This window comes from Dreissena polymorpha, chromosome 4 (genome assembly GCF_020536995.1).
Source record: "Dreissena polymorpha isolate Duluth1 chromosome 4, UMN_Dpol_1.0, whole genome shotgun sequence".
Lineage (NCBI taxonomy): Eukaryota > Metazoa > Mollusca > Bivalvia > Myida > Dreissenidae > Dreissena > Dreissena polymorpha.
Genome location: NC_068358.1, coordinates 29,324,107 through 29,347,489, shown reverse-complemented (window position 1 = coordinate 29,347,489; position 23,383 = coordinate 29,324,107). Strand labels below are relative to the sequence as shown.

General features: G+C 36.8%; 1 protein-coding gene across 1 annotated transcript in view; it reads right to left on the bottom strand.

The window, feature by feature from the left end:
• Positions 1–933: 933 nt before the first annotated feature.
• LOC127880261 (eukaryotic translation initiation factor 5B-like) overlaps positions 934–23,383 on the bottom strand; it is a 129,656-nt gene continuing 107,206 nt past the window's right edge. The window contains exons 24-25 of the mRNA XM_052427584.1: positions 21,025–21,186; positions 934–5,181 (exon numbers count right to left, since the gene is read on the bottom strand). Coding sequence (XP_052283544.1) covers positions 5,074–5,181; positions 21,025–21,186 — 270 coding nt within the window. The 3' untranslated portion in view covers positions 934–5,073. The remainder of the gene's footprint in view (positions 5,182–21,024; positions 21,187–23,383) is intronic.

The window sequence follows — 23,383 nt, the reverse complement described above, 5'->3', positions numbered from 1 at the left end:
CCAGATTATGCTGCACACTCTGTGAAATAAGGGACAAATGTGCATATGCATACAGTATAGTCCCAGATTATGCTGCACAGTTTGTGAAATAAGGGACATACGTGCATATGCATACAGTATAGTCCCAGATTATGCTGCACACTCTGTGAAATAAGGGACATACGTGCATTTGCATACAGTATAGTCCCAGATTATGCTGCACACTCTGTGAAATAAGGGACATACGTGCATATGCATACAGTGTAGTCCCAGATTATGCTGCACACTCTGTGAAATAAGGGACATACGTGCATATGCATACAGTGTAGTCCCAGATTATGCTGCACACTCTGTGAAATAAGGGACATATGTGCATATGCACACAGTATAGTCCCAGATTATGCTGCACAGTCTGTGAAATAAGGGACATACGTGCATATGCATACAGTGTAGTCCCAGATTATGCTGCACAGTCTGTGAAATAAAGGACATATGTGCATATGCATACAGTATAGTCCCAGATTATGCTGCACACTCTGTGAAATAAGGGACATACGTGCATATGCATACAGTATAGTCCCAGATTATGCTGCACACTCTGTGAAATAAGGGACATACGTGCATATGCATACAGTATAGTCCCAGATTATGCTGCACAGTTTGTGAAATAAAGGACAAATGTGCATATGCGTACAGTATAGTCCCAGATTATGCTGCACAGTCTGCACAAGCTAAACAGGGATGACACTTTCCACCCAGACTGGATTTTTACAAAGTAGAGACTTTCTTTATACAAAACAAACCCATAAAAGCAGAAGGTGTTGCCCCTGATTAGCCTGTGCTGACATGCATTCAGTGTCATTTTACCAGAATTAGGCTAAAATGCATGCAAAAAGAAGGAATTGTTTGTTCAATTTTAAATGCATTTATCCAATTAAGAATGTAGACAAGGCATTGTTTAAGTTTGATATTTTATTGTCGTGATTTCAAAAATAAACTGACCCATTATCACCCACACAAAGTCAATATCACATGACATGGAACCAATCTTCAAGTGTACAATTCAACAGTGCACAAGATACACAGTATGGCAACACAATCATGAGAACAGAAGTTGTTCATTTTCCTGAATATCTAGAATGCACATGTTCAGAACAATCCTCTTCACAAATGTAATACTTTATACACAATTTTATAATAAATAGACATTTTAAATGTGTTAGCACTATAAGATCTCATTTGGATAATACATGATTAAAACAAGAAACAAAATGCTGAGTTAAATAGATGTATATGCCCTCCGTGGAAACCTTGTCAGTATTGACTATTGGGTACATAATGATAAAGTCCGAAATGGGGGCAAAGTCAAGGTCAAAATGAGATAAGGCGAAGCTATGTAGTTATTAATATTCAAGAAAAGGAAATTTTTGGGAACAAAGCATTTTGACCAGCTGAATAAGTCCAAAGTAGGTCAATATCAATTCCAAAATGAGTTCATGTGCTGTAGGTGTACAGAGAGTGTTAAGACATTATACATGCAAGTATCAAAGCTAAGGAAGAAGAATTATGGCTGTAAGAAGAAACATGTCATTTTGGATTTACATCATACAGACGGACGGACAGACAAGCAAACTGCAGGGCCATCACTTTAAGCCTCTGGGCATCAGAAGATGCCAGGGGTATATAAATAACAGTTTTCTATTGCAAACCGCATATTGAAGATATCATTACAACCATCTAGCACCTATACAATTCTGTATACAGCCTGCGACTTGTAGCTGTTCAACTTTCTTCTGTAACACAGTACTGCCCCACTTGAGGAATGCAGACCATTGGCGGGGCACTAGACTTCAGAGTGTGGCCAAGTCAACAAGTGCTTGTGCACTTAGATGGCATATGAGAACTAATTGGCTTGTAGCATATTCCCTGTAATTGCCTATAAATGTATATGACCATTAGGACAATTTTAGTTTCAAAATGTTTTACATTTGTTCATTTGTTATTATATCCTTACTAATGGCATCATATTATTAACTTGCACTGTCAAGTCAAATTTCCAAGCAAGGAGCTCACACTTACATTTGTCAACATCTTCATACAGAATGGATTGCAGATTCTCATAATAAATTACTGATGTATGACAGGTCCAATGCCAATGTCGACTTGTCCATACAGTAAATATGGTACTACACTTGTCCCTACGTGCTCTATATCAATAGACACTTAGTTTTTCAATAATTCACAAGTCAACAATTTATGTTCAACTTTTGCCTATATGCAACAAGAGGGCCTGAAAGGCCCAAAGTCACTCACCTGAGATTACAAGATAATATTGGGACAAATCTTCTGACCAAGTTTCATGAAGACCGCCCCTTGGGAGCCATGTTTTTCAAGCAAACATAATTATTTTCGAAATTATCCAAGATATCATTGAGACCAATCTTCTGACCAAATTTCAAGAAGATTGGACAACAAGGGCTGTTTGTAAAACATGCATGCCCCCCATATGGGCCCTCCGTTGTAGTGACAGCCATTGTGTGAATATGTTTTTTGTTACTGTGACCTTGACCTTTGACCTAGTGACCTGAAAATCAATAGGGGTCATCTGCGGGTCACAATCAATGTAGCTATGAAGTGTCATGATCCTAGGCAAAAGCGTTCTTGAGTTATTATCCGAAATTAATTTTTACTATTTCGGGTCATCGTGACCTTGACCTTTGACCTGGTGACCTCAAAATCAATAGGGGTCATCTGCAAGTCATGATCAATCTACCGATAAAGTTTCATGATCCTAGGCATATGCGTTCTTGAGATATCATCCGAAAACCATTTTACTATTTCGGGTCACCGTGACCTTCACCTTTGACCTAGTGACCTCAAAATCAATAGGGGTCATCTACGAGTCATGAGCAATGTACCAATGAAGTTTCATGATCCTAGGCCTAATTGTTCTTGAGTTATCATCCGGAAACCATTTTACTATTTCGGGTCATCGTGACCTTGACCTTTGACCTAGTGACCTGAAAATCAATAGGGGTCATCTGCAAGTCATGATCAATCTACCCATGAAGTTTCATGATCCTAGGCGTATGTGTTCTTGAGTTATCATTCAAAAACCATTTTACTATTTCGGGTCACCGTGACCTTGACCTTTGACCTTGTGACCACAAAATCAATAGGGGTCATCTGCGAGTCATGATCAATGTACCTATGAAGTTTTATGATCCTAGGCCCAAGCGTTCTTGAGTTATCGTCTGACAACCACCTGGTGGACGGACCGACCGACAGACCGACGGACCGACAGACCGACAGACCGACGGACCGACAGACCGACATGAGCAAAGCAATATACCCCCTCTTCTTCGAAGGGGGGCATAATAAATGTGGCCTCTAGAGTGTTAACAAGGTTTTACTATAGCCATATAAGTAAAAATGCCCCGCCCCCTGGCGGCCATGTTTTTCAACCAAAGGGCATTGTTTTTTAACTCTTCTAAGATATTATTGGGATGAATCTTCTGACCAAGTTTCATGAAGATTGGACAATAAATGTGGCCTCTAGAGTGTAAACAAGATTTTACTAAAGCCATATAAGGAAAAATGCCCCGCCCCTTGACAGCCATGTTTTTTAAGCAAAGGTCACCATTTTCAAACTCATCCAAGATATAATTGGGACAAATCTTCTGACCAAGTTTCATGAAGATTGGAAAATAAATGTGGCCTCTATAGAGTGTTAACAACGTTTTACTATAGCCATATAAGGAAAAATGCCCTGCCCCCTGGTGGCCTTGTTTTTCAACGGACCGGAACCATTTTTGAACTCAACCAACAAATCATTTAGACAAACATTTTGACAAAGTTACATGCAGATTTGGCATCAAATGTGACTTCTTCAGTGTTCACAAGGTTTTTCTTTTTTTGACCTAGTGACCTAGTTTTTGACCCAGCATGACCTAGTTTTGAACTCAGTTGAGGTATCAATGGGACAAATGTTCTGACCAAGTTTCATGAAGATCGGACAATAAATGAGGCCTCTAGAGTGTTCACAAGGCAAAATGTTGACAACGGACGACGCACGACGGACAAAAGGCGATCACAAAAGCTCACCATGAGCACGTTGTGCTCAGGTGAGCTAAAAATAACCATAACAACTAAAATGAAAACAAGCAAATCCATTGAAATGATATCCGCCGCCAAATAAACTTTGTTTATGGGTCGGTGCAAATTTCTTCATATACATAATAAGTGTAGCATACTAATTAATAAGTGATTATTTAGTATAGGGTAATTGTTTTTATGAATTGCAATTCTCCTCATTGATATCTCCCCACCCATGAAGTTTAATGTTGAAATATTGTAGCATATTTGAGATATAGCCTTGAAAAGTTACATGATACAAAAAAACAACAATGGGCAATAACTCTTAGTTAAGAAAGTGCATGGTTATGGTTCTTGTGCATTGATTTCTACACACCCATGAAGTTTCATGTTGAAATGTTGCATCATATCTGCGATAAAGCCCTGAAAAGTTCCATCAGACAAAAACAACAAAGGGCAATAACTCTGATTTAAGAAAGTAAAGGGTTATGGTTCTTAAGCATGGCACCTCTCATTAATATCAATTCACCCATGAAGTTTCATGTTGAAATCTTGCATAGTATCTGAGATATAGCCTTGAAAAAAAAAAGTCATGCAAAAAAAGGGCAATAACTATTATTAAAGAAAGTTTAGGGTTATGATTCTTATGAAAGGCACTTCTTCTCATTGATATCTATACACCTATGAAGTTTCATGTTGATATCTTACATTAATTTCTGAGATATAGCCCTAAAAAGTTTTGTGACAGATGGATGGACGGACGGACTTACGGACAACCACAATTCTATATCCCTGCGCCTTTGGCGATGGATAATAATGATAATGCCACCAGAAAACAATAAATGAACCAAACACCCCAGCAGTGTGGGTAGAATGAGGTCAATAATATACAAGTATGCACCAAAAATACAGTCCATGCAGCAGCTGCAGCCTCGTGACCTTACAGACGTAACTTGACCTGTGCTGTCCTGGTCTCCATGGTAACAGGCTGTATCCTTGCTAAAGTATCTGGAAGAGTTTCTTGAGTTCAACTAGGAGAGCCCAGTCTTGCTTTGTCATCTCCTCCCTGAAGTATTCCTTCACTGCATCTATGGAATCACGCGATATCTAAAACATATCAATGCATATATGGAATCACGCGATATCTGAAACATATCACTGCATCTATGGAATCAAGCGATATCTGAAACATATCACTGCATCTATGGAATTACGTGATATCTAAAACATTCCATATCACTGCATCTATGGAATCACGTGATATCTAAAACATTACATGTCACTGCATCTATGGAATCACGCGATATCTAAAACATTCCATATCACTGCATCTATGGAGTCACGCAATATCTAAAACATTACATATCACTGCATCTATGGAATCACGCGATATCTAAAACATTCCATATCACTGCATCTATGGAATCATGTGATATCTAAAAGATTCCATATCACTGCATCTATGGAATCACGCGATATCTAAAACATTCCATATCACTGCATCTATGGAATCACGCGATATCTAAAACATTCCATATCACTGCATCTATGGAATCACTTGATATCTAAAACATTCCACCATGCAGTCATGACAAATTTTGTGCAATCACCAAGAAGAATATCAGCCTTGCTCTAGGAAAATGGGTTTTAATGCATGTGTGTGTGTGTGCAGTCTGCACAGGTTAATCAGGGACAACACTTTCTGCCTAGGCTGGATTTTTGTTTAGAAGAGACTTTCTTCTAATGAAAAATAACATTAAAGCAAAAAGTATCTTACTGATAAGCCTGTGCAGACTACAAAGGCTTATATCATCATATGGGACAACACTTTGTGAACATGCAGTTATGAACATGCAGTAGCCCCATTTTTCAAGCGTGAGGCTCATATTTTTGGCATTGACACCATATGTTACCCTCGATCATATGTTACCCTTGATCAATCCTTTCATTAATGGACATTCTGGCTTTAAATTATCCCCCAAACAGAAGTCTTACGTCTTCTTCATAAATAGTGGAAGTCCCATGGAAATCTGATAATTTGCACATACGATTTTTTCTAATACACAGAGCATCCAAATCCCAACAGTAAATCCTGTCATTCACTCTGTAAATGCCAATCGTACAAATTCTAGCTTTAAATCAACATGCCTCAAGAATTTCGTTTTGATCCTCTGTCCCAATAAAAGCACTTGAAAATTATGCTGCAAATGTGCAGCATAGGAAGCATGGTTGTATTGATTTTATTTCAGTTAAAAGTTTCATAGTTCATTGTAACAAAATTATAATTTATGGAGAATGATTATAGGACCTTAAATGATACATGGAAATAAGTGTGGTCAATATAAACGAAGAGGTGTTTGGTACTTCGTAAGATTTACAGAGAGACGTTACTTTTTTTTCTCAGAAAATTACTTTCACTTTCGCGAAACGTTCTGTTATATTCAACTTAAACTTAAATTCATCCATTAATGGGTCATTACTACTAAATGGCGTCACTTGATTCATGCATGTTTAATTGGAATTCCCCGATCCCACAATTCACTTGCGTAAAATCGAGTATGTTTATAAATTATGGATTTCCGACTTTATGTCTGGGACATTTAATATTTAAGGCTTTGAAGCCAGGACTAGTGGAAGTGCTGCCCTCAATAGAAAATATTTGAGAAACATGACCTGAAAAACAAGAGCTGTGTTCATGAAACACAATGCCCCCTACTGCGCTGCTTTGAAGCCATATATTTGACCTTTGACCCTGAAGGATGACCTTGACCTTTAACCACTCAAAATGTTCAGCTCCATGAGATGCGCATGCATGCCAATTATGGAGATGCTATCTTCAATATTGCAATATTTGACCTTTGACCTTGACGGATGACCTTGACCTTTCACCACTAAAAATGTGCAGGTCCATGAGATAAACATGCATGCCAAATATCAAGTTGCTATCTTCAATATTGAATTTTTTTACCTTTGACCTTGACTTTGACATTTCACCACTCAAAATGTGCAGCTCCATGAGATCAGAGCATGCCAAATATCGAGTTGCTATCTTCTATATTGCAAAATTTGACCTTTGACCTTGAAGGATGACCTTGGCCCTTCACCACTCAAAATGTGCAGCTCCATGAGATATGCATGAATGCCAAATATTGAGTTGCTATTTTCAATATTGCAATATTTCACCTTTGACCTTGAAGGATGACCTTGACCTTTCACCACTCAAAATGTGCAGCTCCATGAGATACACATGCATGCCAAATATCAAGTTGCCATCTTCAATATTGCAAAAGTTATGGGCAATGTTAAAGTTTTCGGACAGACGGACTGACTGACTAACAGACGGACGGACAGTTAAAAAACTATATGCCACCCTTCAGGGGCATCCAAAGTTTTGGCAAATGTTAGTTTTCTGACAGACGGACGGATGCCATATATTTGACCTTTGACCTTGAAGGATGACTTTGACCTTTCACCTTTCAAAATGTGCAGCTTCATGAGATACACATGCATGCCAAATATCAAGTTGCTATCTTCAATATTGAAAAAGTTATGGCCAAGGTTAAAGTTTTTGGACGGACAGACAGACGCCATATATTTGACATATGACTTTGAAGGATGACCTTGACCTTCACCTTTCACTACTCAAAATGTGCAGCTCCATGAGATACACATGCATGCCAAATATCAAGTTGCTATCTTCAATATTGAAAAAGTTATGGCCAATGTTAAAGTTTTCGGACGGACATACAGACGCCATATGTTTGACATTTGACCTTGAAGGATGACCTTGACCTTCATCTTTCACCACTCAAAATGTGCAGCTCCATGAGATACACATGCATGCCAAATATCAAGTTGGTATCTTCAATATTGAAAAAGTTATAGCCAATGTTAAAGTTTTCGGACAGACGCCATATATTTGACATTTGACCTTGAAGGATGACCTTGACCTTCATCTTTCACCACTCAAATTGTGCAGCTCCATAAGATGCACATGCATGCCAAATATCAAGATGCATTCTTCAATATTGAAAAAGTTATGACCATTAAAGTTTTCAGACGGACGGACAGACTGATATACTGACGGACAGTTCAACTGCTATATGCCACCCTACTGGGGGCATAATAAGCATTGTTAAACAAGAGATGTGTTCGTCAGAAACACAATGCCCCCTACTGCGCCGCTTTGAAATAATTATATTTTTTGGACCTTTGACCTTGAAGATTGACCTTGACCTTGAACTTCCACCACTCAAAATGTGCAGCTTCATGAGATACACATGCATGCCAAATATCAAGTTGCTATCTTCAATATTGCAAAAGTTATGGCCAACGTTAAAGTTTTTTATTAGGACGGACAGACAGACTGACATACTGACTGACGGACAGTTCAACTGCTATATGCCACCCTACTTAGGGCATAAAAATGATTGATTGTGTACCTAGGTCATAATTTTTCAGTTGATTTTAGATAATTTAAGGCCAAACTCTGCTTTGGGAAGTAAGGCTGCTTACCAAACGTCAACACACTTCAACTGTATTCCAACTTTTTGAGAAAATCAGATGAACAAAACCTAACTAGAGAGGACAAGAATGTAATCTTACAACTGACTGACTGACCAACTGGCTACGATACACAAACTAGCGGGGATAACGTAGCATTACTTAAGATCTAAAGTTACAGGATTTTCTGAATAAGCTCTAATTTAACTTTTTCTATCGAACAAAACCATACTAGGTTAACGGCTAAATGCCAGATATTTTACAGAGATCTACGAATATACAACACTCACTAAATATGAATACCACACCACAGCACAGTGCGAACCAAGAAATGTAATGTTTGTGTGTTAACTTTGAAAAACAAGAGATGTGTTTGATAGAAACACAATTCCCCCTACTGTGCCGCTTTGATACATGTTTTTTTACCTTTGACCTTGAAGGATGACCTTGACCTTTCAGCACTCAAAATGTGCAACTCCATGAGATACACATGCATGCCAAATATCAAGTTGCTATGTGAAGGGACAGAAGTTATGAGCATTTTTCTAAACCTAGACGCGAAACAAAAAACGGAAAGTGTGATGGAAGGACAGACGGACGGTCCGATCACTATATGCACTCCTTCAGGGGCATAAAAATAATTCTGATATAATATATACGTTATATCCTAATTATTTTTTTTGTCAAAGTGATTAAAAATGTTGTTTTATGACATATTGCTAGTGTTTCAGTGAATTGGCCACGCGCCCAATACCTGTGTGTCAACCCACCAAAAAGGTCCTTGTGCACACTGCCCCATGGATCAGCCACAGTAATGTATATTGTTATGCAAGTTGGCCAAATATGTTATTATATTAATAAACTAAAGATCTAGATTACACAAGAGCTGTCTCCATCGGAAGACATATGCCCCCGAAAAACTTTTTTTCGAAACCTAAACGTAGATTTCGAAACCTAAACGCGGACCCTAAGTTCAAGGTCTAAGTCAAAGGGGTCAAAATTTTTGTGTGTATGGAAAGGCCTTGTCAATATACACATGCATACCAAATATGAAGGTTACATCTGAATCGACATAAAAGTTATGAGCATTTTTCGACACCTAAACGTAAAAGTGTGACAGACAGACGGACGGACGGTGCGATCACTATTCTGGGGCATAAAAATGTTACCAGGCCTGATGGGGAAAAACAGATGACATGTTTTCTGCTTAATTTCTTAATTTACATTAAACCAAAAATATAACAGTAAAACAGCTTCCATCACTCCGTCAGCTAGCAAGCAAGGACTGCCGTTGGCCTTCAGAATAAATCTAAATAATACATGCATTAATCCTGTCCCCATTGGCAACATAAACTATGCAGGAAACCATAAATTACCTGTGTTTTCTGATGATAGGGCCAACTGTGCTTCACCTTGATTCATTCATAAGCAGTTCCCATTAATTGATGTATGTCATTTTAATGAAGGTTTAAAAAAACATTTTGTGATACGAACTGTCATTGAAGGGCATAAATCAAGTTGCTTAAGAAGAAGAAAATTAAATGTTTTCAGAAAGTGAAAAGAGAAAATCCAAAAATGAATAGTATGCACAATAAATGCACATACACAATTAAAAATATTATTTTGTATAAAAAAATGATTGTGAGTTTTCTAAGTTGATCATGTTTATAAGTCCAAAAATTACAATACAATTAGATAAACAACAAACTGCATGGATCATGAATCCAGATTAGCAAAGTTTTATGATATAATGTGTATCAACCCATTTTGACAGTATGCTAACCACTAACCATGGGCCCCAGGGTACAGTGCAAGGGAGGGGCAATATTGGTACACATCAAGTCCAAGCTAAACAAGCATTTGGTGGCTTTTTGAGGAAGATCATCATTCAGACATGCCCTGAGTTATTTATCAAGTTCACAAAACCATTCCTGAGGCCAAAACACTACCCATGAAACTGTGACCCGAGGATTTGCCCGCCAGACCAAGATCTCGTTAAATTTACAAGTATTTTTAACAATTAAAACAAAAAGAGTTAACTGTTGTACCTGTAATTCATTTGTAGGCCTATTTTGTAAATAACCTTTTGTTATTCTCATGGATATACTTTTTCATTCTAATATTTTGCTATGAGTCACCTTTTAATCACTCAACCAAGACCAGTGATCAGTAACAATATGCAGCCATGAAGGTTCCCAATACATCTCCCAGTCTCTGCAGACAGCTGGTGTTCAGGCTTGAGAAAGTTACCAGAGGCGCAATATAAATGAGACACGCTCTGTGAAAACGGGGCTTAATGCATGTGTGTAAAGTGTCGGCCCAGATTAGCCTGTGCAGTCCGCAGAGGTTAATCAGGGAGGACACTTTCCACCGAAATGAGATTATCATCAAGATGGCCTCTTTTAAACAAAAAATACAAATAAAGCAGAAAGTGTTGTCCCTGATTTGCCTGTGCGAACTGCACAGGCTAATCTGAAATGACATTTTACGCACAAACATGAAACCGCCTTTTTACAGAGGCTCATTATAAATTGAGTAGTTATTTAAACAGATGGTGGAAGCACTCGTATTTGGCTGCCACCCTGCCAGAGTCTTGTGATTAACAATAAACAAGACTATTTTTGGCTTCAGTTCTCCACTAGCCCAGGGCCTGGCAGCTGTCAGCTGCATTCCTCAGTTCCAGAGTTAAAGGCGCGCAACACATTTCAGTTAACCCATTTATGCCTAGTGGACTCTCCCATCCTTCTAAATTGGATCAATTTATTTCCAACATTAGGGATGTCTAGTATATTTATTTGTATATTTAGAATATTTCTTTCAGATATTCCTTTAAGCAAACAGCATAGACCCAGATGAGACGCCGCATCATGCATCGTCTCATCTGGGTCTACGCTGTTTGCCAAGGCCTTTTTTCTAGACGCTAGGCATAAATGGGTTAAAGGGATACACCCCATTCCAAAGTGCCACAATTAAAGAGGTAAACCACATTCCACAGTGCAACAGTGGTACAACACTTACCACAGTTAAAGGGGTAGACTACATTCCTAGATTCTACAGTGCAGCAGTTAAAGGGGTACAAAACATTTCCTGGTAACAGAGTTAAATGGGGCAATATTTCTAATTATTTATGAGTTAACAGTACAGACTATTTACAGTAAAGATGGTCAGTAAATTTAAGTGTGGCAACTGTCCCAGCATGCCTCAGTGTGTACTCTGAGAACTGGCAACAATGTTATGTTCTCTGACTTACTACAACAGGTGTTTCTTTTCATAACATTTGCATCTCTGAACATAATATTGGCACTGAAGACATGGTTCTTTTCAAATCTCAAAAAGGTGATTTCAGTGTTTCAAAATGATTCACAACTAGGCATATAATGCATTTCATACCTTGTACATATATATAATCAATAATAACAGGGATGTTTTTTGCATATTGTATTTTATTGTCAAGATCATTAAAGGGAAATGGTCGAAACATGCATCAACAAAAGCAAAACATCCACGGGGTAATGGGGTGGGAGAGGGCAGAGGGAAGTCTCCAGGGAGAGATTTTTTTTTTCTTTTTCTTTTATTCTAACTGCTACTTGTGGCTATGACTAAAAGATGACAATAAAGTGTTCACAGAGGCTACTAGGATTGTCATTAAATTGATAGTTATAGTTTGCAAAATAATCCATGAAATATATTACATTTTGACAAGCTTTATTTAAACACTGATTTAGTGGAAGATTTCATGTTGCAACATTACTATTCAGCTATTTTGTTTGTATAAGAGTTGTAATCTTTGTTACTGCATTGTGAAATTTGGTGTAACAGTTGTATCTCAATACTATTTAGAAGTGGATTGATTGAGCACTTGTGATATTCTTGTGATATTTAATCAGTGCCGGATTAGCACCATTAAGGCCCATAAGCAGTAAAACTGTTGGGCTCCACGCCCCAGGCACCTAGTTGGCCCATTGCCTACTAGAACAAGAATGCCCCATCAATTTCACCAGTTTAAATTAGCCTACCAATGCCAAGGCTGCCAGGACACAAAATGTGACAATGTCCCTTAATAGGTATACAATGTCATTACAATACAGAAATGCCAATACGCCATTATAACTATAAGATTAAGAATTTAGTTAAGAAATCTTAATTTAATTAAGAATTTAAGAAAACAATCTCTGTAGTCTGCATATTAAAGTGTTTTTTTTTAAGTCAGGGTCTATGATGGGGCCCTAAAAGCAGGGCCCATAGTCAGTTGCATTCTCTGCCTCATGGGTAATCTGGGACTTAATTTAGTTTTACCATCAGCTACTTAATGATTTTAAATTAATAGTTAAGTTTTGATTATTTTTTCCTGTATTTTTGCATTTCTTGACCCCACGGACCAAGAAGGAAGCAGATCCAACAAGTAAAATCCCAATATAGAGGTCAGCAATACCTTCAGACCTTTATAACCTCAGATGTTGTACAAGATAAAACCATATTATACATGTTATATGGATAACAATGACTTTTATTTGGTTAAGATATGTAAAGCAGCATGGCACCTGCGTCATACAGACATGTAGACATCCTTCCTTGATTACCAAGATAGACTTAATGGTGTATTGACATAGTCCGTCTAAAAACAGATTTCTGCAGTTATGAACAAAAAGACCGCATATGAATGAATAAGGCAATTTTGATCTTTTTGATTTTTTTATCTGCAATGTTTTTATAAACAAATTATTGTATGATGAACAATACCCAATGCGTGCTTATTAAATCAATTAACACTGTCTCAAAATACAGCATTTCACTAGACATGCTGTGTGTATCTTAAAAGAGGTGTTCAAACCAGTTGGCCATTTTCCTTAGCAGGACTTTGGAGGCACAAACATGATAGTTTAAAGAAAAACACAAAACTTTTGGTTTATCTCAACAGTATTAACCCTTTCAGTGCGGAAACCGAATTTTGAAGGCCTTTGCAGACAGTTTGGATCCTGATGAGACGCCACAGAACGTGGCATCTCATCAGGATCCAAACTGTCTGCTATTCTGATAGTATTTTTTGAAAAAAATCAAAGAAAATGCTAATTTTAGAAATTCAGCAGACGACATTTTAGCAGAAGACAAATTACCCAGCATGCAAAGGGTTAATATTATATTAACCCTTTACCACTTAGAAATGTATTTTGACGCATTTGTATTCCTTTAGAGAGTTAAATTTAATTAAAGTCCTTTCTTACTAGATTCAAGTTTTAAAGGTTTCTTTTCCAACCTTAATTACTGATGAGCAGCAAACAGCATAAAATCTGAACAGATTGCGAGTAACTCACAGGCTGTTCTGGTTTTATGCTGTTTGCACATAGCCTTTTTCACTTTGCCTCTGAGTGGGAAGGGATTAAACACAATCAGTCAAAAAATAAAAATAATTTTTTAAATTTTTTATTCTTTGACTGATTGTTATCCCTAACAAGAAATATCTTTAAAAAAAGATATACGGCGTTGATTGTGGTCGATGTTTATGAACGATCAAAAGTTATCTCTATGAGATAAAAAGTAGCGGATGCCTTTTTTCTGCGCAGTTGTTAGCTACATCATAAGCAAATCAATTACGGGGTGTTGCGCCAGATTTCGTGGCTTATTTTGCTTTATGTGATATTATTACTCAGATATCTATATTTACAAAATAGAAAAACACAAGAAACATGAAAATAAACGAGTGCATATAGGTCAGCCGGCAATACTCGAATCTTATTTAATTGCATAATTATAGTATAGCGAATTATTGTGGTCATGCTTAATAAACTGGTCTAAATGGATAAATATTTCTAATTAATTTTATCAAAATCGGTCCTTATCATGCAAATTTTGAAACCATATTAAAAATCGATGATTGACATACCACAATGATATCGCCGAATATCTTTATTTAGTATCTTTCTGATCAAAACAGACTTCAAGTGCACAAAGTTTACGAGACGGCGTTTATATAAAGATTTCTGCAACTGACCGCAAACTGACCTTGATACCTTGCGGATTGGAATGCAATGCATTACAGTCACTACGTTATTGTCAGTAAGACACAATGATCGCAACCCCTTTTGCGAACTCCGGTGATGAACTGTATATAAACTCTGACTTTCACAAAATGACCGCGTATTGACCCGAAACATCGCGGGTTGAAATGCAATGCAAGTAAGTACTAAATATGACAACATAGCCTTTAGTTAAACGCTTTTGCGCTGGTAATTCTCTGAAAATAAAAGGTGAACGCACAAACTGTATTTATGTCGAAAATTGATTGTAAAAATGTTCTATCTATTGGGCCTTTTCATTAGAGATAAAATTGTTTCATGCAGTAAAACAGTGTTACAAAGACGCGGATATGTTTCCAATGTTCTGGTGTTATACTCAAATCAGCCAATGGAATAAATGAAGTGTATTCATTTGTACCTAGCCGCGGGAAATTTTATTTGAGTATTATTGGACACTTACAAAGGTCAAGTCAGGGTGAAAAGCTGGCTTATTCAGCTTACGCCGAAAAAATATGGAAGAAAAACATTTTAAGTAGTTTTTATCTTCAGTTATATTCTGTAATTTCACTTATATCTGCAGATGTGAGTCATATACTGTATTTAGTCAAACTCTTTCAATGGAGCAATCTGAGTTAATATATGCATTACCTTGCTCTAACAAGGCTTCTGGTTTAAATGTTGGCTAGTGTCATTTTCTATGGCTGAGACTAAAATAGCAGCGGAAGCAGGAAGTTAACGTATACCTGGGTATCATTATGACATTTGAGCATAATATGATGAATTCTTCAACCTGGATAATGATAGTTCAACTGGATAAGCTATTCAAGATGCACCTATACAATTATGAATGACTTTGCATTTTTTTTTAAATCAATAGTTGGCAATCTCTAAACAAGAGGGCCTGAAAGCCCCAAAGTCGCTCACCTGAGATAACAAGATATTATTGGGCATACATGCAAGAATTTTTTAGGTCCAAATCGGGACTTTCCGAAAAAAAATTGTCGGGACATTTGACCAAAAAGCGGGACACCTGAAACGATCAATCATTCCACATTTTGTTTAGTCAATAGTCAGTATATTACTTACAAAAACTCTTAATTTCTGCCCAATACTGACGATAAATGTGTGTTCAGAATTTCTTGAACGCAGAGTCGTTCTCCATTTTCCGGAAGTAAACACACTCCATAAACTGAAAATCAGGTGAGCTACAACCACAATTGAAATTGTTATTTATAAATAAAACAAGAGGGCCAAGATGGTCCTAGTTTGCTCACCTGAGAGGAGTCGGTTCATTCAATCTTTACCAAACATCAAACTTGACCTAGATATTGTCCAGACAAACATCCTGGTCAAGTTTCATCATTATTGAACCAAAACTCTGACATATGGAGTGATTTTGTTTTTGTAAGATTTGACCTGGTGACCTATATTTCTAGTTGACCCCCTTACCAAACATCAAACTTTGCTTACAAAAATAAACATTATGACCAAGATTCATAAAATCTGAAAAAAAATTGTGACCTCTAGAGTGTACAAGGATTTTGTATAATATAATGAAAGTTTGGACAATCTAAAGGCAATAATTATGGCATTAATTATGTGATATATATAAAACCAATCTTTTCACCAAGTTTCATAATGATTGGGCAAAAAAAGTGACTTCTAAAGTGTTTACAGGCTTTTTTTACTATATAAATAGGATAAAACTGCCCCCCCCGGCAACCATGTTATTCAACTGACCGGAACCATTTTCAAACTCAACTCTCATATCAAGGAAATAAATGTTCTGACCAAATTTCATGAAAATTGGGCCAAAAATGTGACTTCTAGAGTGTTCACATGTTTTCACTATATACATATAGTGAAAAATGCCCCTCCCACTGGCGGCCATGTTTTTTTCACCGATCTGAACCATTTTCAAACTCGTCCGAGATATCAATAAAACCAATGTTTTGACCAACTTTCATGATGATTGGGCAAAAATTGTGACTTGAAGAGTGTTTACAAAGTTTCTCTATAGCCAAATAAGGAAAACTGCCCCCCCCCCCCTGGCAGCCATGTTATTCAACAGACCGGAACCATTTTCGAACTCAACTCTCATATCAGGGAAACAAATGTTCTGACCAAATTTTATGAAAATTGGACCAAAAATGTGACTTCTAGAGTGTTCACATGTTTTCACTACATACATATAGTGAAAAATTGCCCCGCCCTCTGGCGGCCATGTTTTTTCACCGATCTGGACCATTTTCTAACTCATCCGAGATATCAATAAAACCAATGTTTTGACCAACTTTCATGATGATTGGGCAAAAATTGTGACTTCTAGAGTGTTTACAAGGTTTCTCTATAGCCAAACATAACGACATGTTTAAAAGTATAACAAGAGCACCGCCTTGCGGGTGCAGACCGCTCATCTATTTACTTTTTAAAGGTGAAGGGACTCTCATTTTCAATCACAAAGGAGGAAGGGGTGGAGTGAAGAGGGGTGTATAGTGTGGGGGTGTGGACATTTATTACATTATTTTCCAAAAATGCGGAAAAAAAAAATCGGGTGGGGGGGTGGGGGGGGTGGGGGAATTCTTGGGTGCGATGGTTGGACGGTATTTCAAACATAAAATAATAAAAATAAATATTTGTGTTTTTTAACCGTTTCATGAAAAAATGAAATTTGGGGGGGGGGGGGGGGGGGTGGTGGGGGGGGGGTATAGTGTGAGGGTGTGGTGGTCATTTGTGAGATGATCTTAAAAAAAAAAAAAATTAGGGGGGGGGGGGATTCGGGTGGGGGGGGGGGGGGGGGATTCTTGGGTGCGATGGTTGGACGGTATTTCAAACATAAAATAATAAAAATAAATATTTGTGTTTTTTAACCGTTTCAAAAAAAAATAATGTGGGGGGGGGGTATAGTGTGAGGGTGTGGTGGTCATTTGTGAGATGATGTTAAAAAAAGAAAAGAAAATAAGGGTGGGGGGATTCGGTGGTGGGGGGGGGGGGGGGGGCACGGGGGATGGTTTGGGTGGAGTCTATTGTGGTATGTCAGGTAAGAGTAGTTTTGTCAAAGTATCAATCAAATCTAATCATAAATAAAGAAGTTATGGAAATTTAAGCAAAATTTAATAATTTGACCTTGAGAGTCAAGGTCATTCAAAGGTCAAGGTAAAATTCAACTTGCCAGGTACAGTAACCTCATTATAGCATGAAAGTATTTTAAGTTTGAAAGCAATAGCCTTGATAGTTAAGAAGTAAAGTGAATCGAAACACAAAATTTAACCATATATTCAAAGTTACTAAGTCAAAAAAGGGCCATAATTGCGTAAAAATGACAACCAGAGTTATGCAACTTGTCCTTTTACTGTACCCTTATGATAGTTTGCGAGTGTTCCAAGTATGAAAGCAATATCTATGATACTTTAGGGGTAAAGTGGAACAAAACACAAAACTTCACCAAATTTTCAATTTTCTAAGTATAAAGGGCCCATAATTCCATCCAAATGCCAGTCAGAGTTACATCACTTTGCCTGCACAGTCCCCTTATGATAGTTTATAAGTGTTGCAAGTATGAAAGCAATAGCTTTGATACTGTAGGAATAAAGTGGACCTAAACACAAAACTTAAACAAATTTTCAATTTTCTAAGTATAAAAAGGGCACATAATTCTGTCAAAATGCCAGACAGAGTTACATTACTTTGCCTGCACAGTCCCCTTATGATAGTTAGTAAGTGTTGCAAGTATGAAAGGAATAACTTTGATACTTACGGAATAAAATGGACCTAAACACAAAACTTAACCAGAATTTTCAATTTTCTAAGTATAAAAAGGGCACATAATTATGTCAAAATGCACGCCAGAGTTATCTAACTTTGTCTGCCTAGTCCCCTCATGATAGTAAGTAAGTGTACCAAGTTTGATTGCAATAGCATTGATACTTTCTGAGAAAAGTGGACCTAAACGCAAAACTTAACCAACATTTTCAATTTTCTAAGTATAAAAAGGGCACATAATTCTGTCAAATTGCACGCCAGAGTTATCTAACTTTGCCTGCCTAGTCCTCTCATGATAGTAAGTAAGTGTACCAAGTTTGAATGCAATAGCATTGATACTTTCTGAGAAAAGTGGACCTAAACGCAAAACTTAACCGGACGCCAACGCCGACGCCCAGGTGATGACAATAGCTCATATTTTTTTTTCAAAAAATAGATGAGCTAAAAATGAATTAAGAATGAAGGCCGTATTGTTTGTGTAATTGTTTTCCAAGGCACTCGGGTATACCAGCTTTTTGATGCTGACCACTAATGCATTGACTATGAAACTATTTGGCGAAATAAAGACCATCAATTCACACTTGGACAGACAAGTTTCAACAATACATAATTACTGACCAGCAATTCTACAGACAGCCTACTACCTATATGTATTACCAATTTAAGGTTCCACTCACTGTGATGATAAGTCAGCCTACAGACAACCTACTGCCTTAATGTATTACCAATTCAAGGTTCCACTCAATGTGTTGATAAGTCAGCCTACACAGAGGTTTTTCAGCACTGTCTGCGCCTCCGGAAAACAGAGGCGTTACCAAAGCAAACGGACCCGACCCCAAACCGAAATTAAAAAAAAGTTCCCAATTTACACAAAAAAAAAAAAAAAAAAAAAATTTAAGAAAGAAGTGTCTTTTGACTTATGATTATTATATTATTAATGTTCCAACTAGTCCAGCTGATGTGTATCATATCAAAAAGCACTGCTGTGATTGACCGAGGATTCAGCACCATGAACCTGCTGTGCTCCCCATTACGCAGCACATTCACACAAACCAAACTTACTCATCTGATGCTTACCTGCATTGAAGGTCTAGACCTGATTGATAAAACATTGGAGGAGCTGTGTGATGCTTTCAAAAACAGAAAGCAGAGAAAAATTATGCTGTATTATGTAACTTGTGTGACTAACCAGTGTTTGTTTTGGTAAAAAATATCTGCTATAGTTTTTGAATATACTGTTCTTATCTCAGACTGTAACTGTAACTGAAAAACAAAATTGCAGCACATGTACTGGAATAAACGTTGAGCATGCCTAATATTGCATGTGTTTATATAAAGACAAAATAACAAATGAAAACAAATTTATTTGTTATATCACTGACTTATTAAAGCAGGATACATTCACAATGTTTTCCCAAAATGAGCCGTTTCATTGAAGCAAAATTCCCAAAATGGACAATGTTGTCGATAAAAAATTCCCAATTTGGACTCATTTTCCCAAAATAGGCAGAAAAACCCCTGCTACAGACAACCTACTACCTATATGTATTACCAATTTAAGGTTCCACTCACTCTGTTGAAAAGTCAGCCTACAGACAACCTACTGCCTTTATGTATAACCAATTCAAGGTACCACTCACTGTGTTCATAAGTCAGCCTACAGACAACCTACTGCCTTTATGTATTACCAATTCAAGGTTCCACTCAATGTGTTGATAAGTCAGCATACAGACTGTGTTGATTAGTCAGCCTACAGACAACCTACTGCCTTTTATGTACTACCAATTCAAGGTTCCACTAAATAGTAGTCACACTTGGTCAGTCTATTTGTGACTTGTAGTCACAATAGTTCAAATACGATTAAAACCCAAAAGAAGTGTCCGTAAGGGTGACAGGCGACCGGTAGCTGTGGGATCCGACAGCCAGAGTGCATAAATATCCTTTCATGTATCCTTTCAGTTAATGATAAAACAGTATCTTTATGTTGCCAAAACTTTGCTCATAATATCATTATAATTATTGTCTTAACCCTAGATATATCAATTTATTACATAAAATTTTATTTTTACTGTGTTTTAATATCGTAGCCTGTATTGTTTTATTGCTTAAGTTTCTTACAGCATTTTTATTTATATCACACATTTTTAGATTATTAATCCTTTAATTAATGCTGCATAAAAGTATCAATCACTCTTATTTTTATCAATTTCATGTGTATTTATATGTTTTGTACAATGTCATTGAATATCATTATATAAATTAGCAAGTTTCAAGTTACACTAAATGTGTTGATAAGTCAACCTACAGAAAACATACTGCCTATATGTATTACGAATTCAAGGTACCACTCACTGTGTTCATAATTCAGCCTACAGACTGTGTTGATTAGTTAGCCTACAGACAACCTACAGCCTTTTTGTATTACCAATTCAAGGTTCAACTCAATGTGTTGATAAGTCAGCCTACAGACTGTGTTGATAAGTCAGCCTACAGACAACCTGCTGCCTATATGTATTACCAATTTAAGGTTCCACTAAATGTGTTGATAAGTCAACCTACAGAAAACATACTGCCTATGTATTACCAATTCAAGGTACCACTCACTGTGTTGATAGGTCAGCTTATAGACAACCTAATGCGTATATGTATTACCAATTCAAGGTACACCTACCTTGCTTATAAGCATGTCGTTTTCATCAAAGTGGCGACCATACAGTTTTGGGGTTTCCCCTGGGATGTTCTCAATCTTGATACAGACTTCCTGACCACGTCTTGCTACTTCCAAAGGCTTGTTGTTAATCTCAATACTCGTGATTTGACCCAGAAACACATTCTGAAAACACATTCAGAACTGTAAATTTTACATACTTGGGTGATTTTCAAAGACAGGTACAAAGTGAACACATTGCTGCCAGTATATTTGCAATATCTTGCATGCAAACCTTAATTGGTCTTCTACAAGTACAAAAGGGTCACAGTCCCACTAAAAAGCTGGTCACAGTTATATGTCTTAGTCAAAGTTCATGAAGACCATGAACAATTATGATTGTGTTCTGCACATTTGTAGAAGGTATAGAGATATATAATGTGTGAAGTGTCGTCCCATTTGATACACAAATGCAGCACCATAGGAACAATTTTATGTAACATAATCTATGCAAACAATGCATTCGAATGAACTTCATATTAATTATGAAGCAGAATTAAATGGTTCATTTTTGTTATTATGCTTTAAATCTCAATAACCTCTGAAAAAATGTGTGAGCAAATGGCACAGCATTCACTTTATGTCAACGCCTACTGAAAATAAATTTGTGAATGAATGGTACATTCACATTGTTATTCTGAACAGATTTCCTGCAAGGCAAATGTCAATGGATTCACAGCTACTGACTGTCTAATCAATTAATAAATAATGGTAATAAATTAAAGTTATTCTTTTTGCTATAAAACTGGCGCCAAGAATAAAATTCTTCTGAAATGACACTTTTTTCAACAGTTTTTCTGCGTCATTCCATTTTGGTAAAGCTTTAATGTTCTTGGCAAAGGAAATAATGCAAAGGAAATAATAATACACTAAACTATACTTTACATGTCAACATTCAAGTACTGCACTGGTTTCATACAGATTATTTCTAGCAATCTTCAAGCACTCGTTTGTCTGACCTAAATTTTATATGAGCCTTACTTGAACAGGGTTAAAGGGACCTTTTCACGTTTTGGTAAATTGACAAAATAAAAAAAATTGTTTCAGATTCGCAAATTTTTGTTTTAGTTATGATATTTGTGTGGGAACAGTAAACTGCACATTTACCATGCTCTAAAATATTCATTTTATGCATCTTTTGATGATTTAAAAACCTGAAAATTATAAAGCGTTGCAACGCGAAACGATTGAATAATTTGGAGAATACTGTTGTTGTGGTTATATTTTGTGACACTACGAGGATTGCTTGTTTAAAGTATAAAATACATCACTCATTGTATGAGCACGGATTGCTGAGTGGTCTAAGCGTTTGACTTTTACTACAGGGGTCAGTGGTTCGGGCCCAGTTGAGGGTTTCTTTTTTTTTTCTTTTAAATTTTATTCTTTTTTTTAATGGAGCTTTTTAGATCCAATTTTTACAATTATCAATATAAAGCATTTAATGACAAACTTCAATACATGTCAAAATCTGTGAAAAGGTCCCTTTAAATGCCTGTGCGTAAAGTGTGGTCACAGATTAGCCCGTGCAGTCCCATAGAGTTTGCAAGGTCTAAGGCTGGTTTCCATTGAGAGGCCTGTATCCCCAACTCATTCTTACACTTGAGAATAAAGACTACACTGAGAATCTAATGTCCAGCTATAGAATATATGCAGGCTACCACTGGTGATTATATCATTAACAAAATGTTCTACAAGTACATTTTACAATTGATGTATTGGTAGATAGAAGTGGTTAATGCAAAGTTTGACTCAAAAATTAAAGCCGGTGCTTTAGTATTCCAATTTAAATACTATTGGAATATTGGAATTTAATCTTAGACTTTAGTCTTAGCATTGTTTGGTGAATACGGCCCAGGTCACATGCTGGTTCCAATTGAGAGGTCACAGTTTATCAATATGGGTTAATGTGAAGTGTCACCTCTCACCCTGGGTGTCCCATCACTATAATGATCAGCTCCAGCCAGAAAACAAACCTGTACAACAGTGTCATATGACCAACAACCGGATGCTAACTAATTGTTCATGTCAACATTCATGAATTTTGTACATGTATGCAGCAATTTTAAATAAAAACATAATGAGTGGCCTAATCTATCTGTAATGAAGGAGTGGACGATGATTAAAATTGTTTGCTTTTTGTCCTTAAATGGAGGCACACATAGACACTTTTCTGATTAAACACCAACATTATATTCTCAAATTTCCACAAAAATCACAGTAAACAATTATAAAGAAATAAATCTCTGTACATTTAATATCTAAAGTGGGCTATAATTTCACCCCTGGGAACCCATTGACAATCACTCCTCTATATGTGAGCACA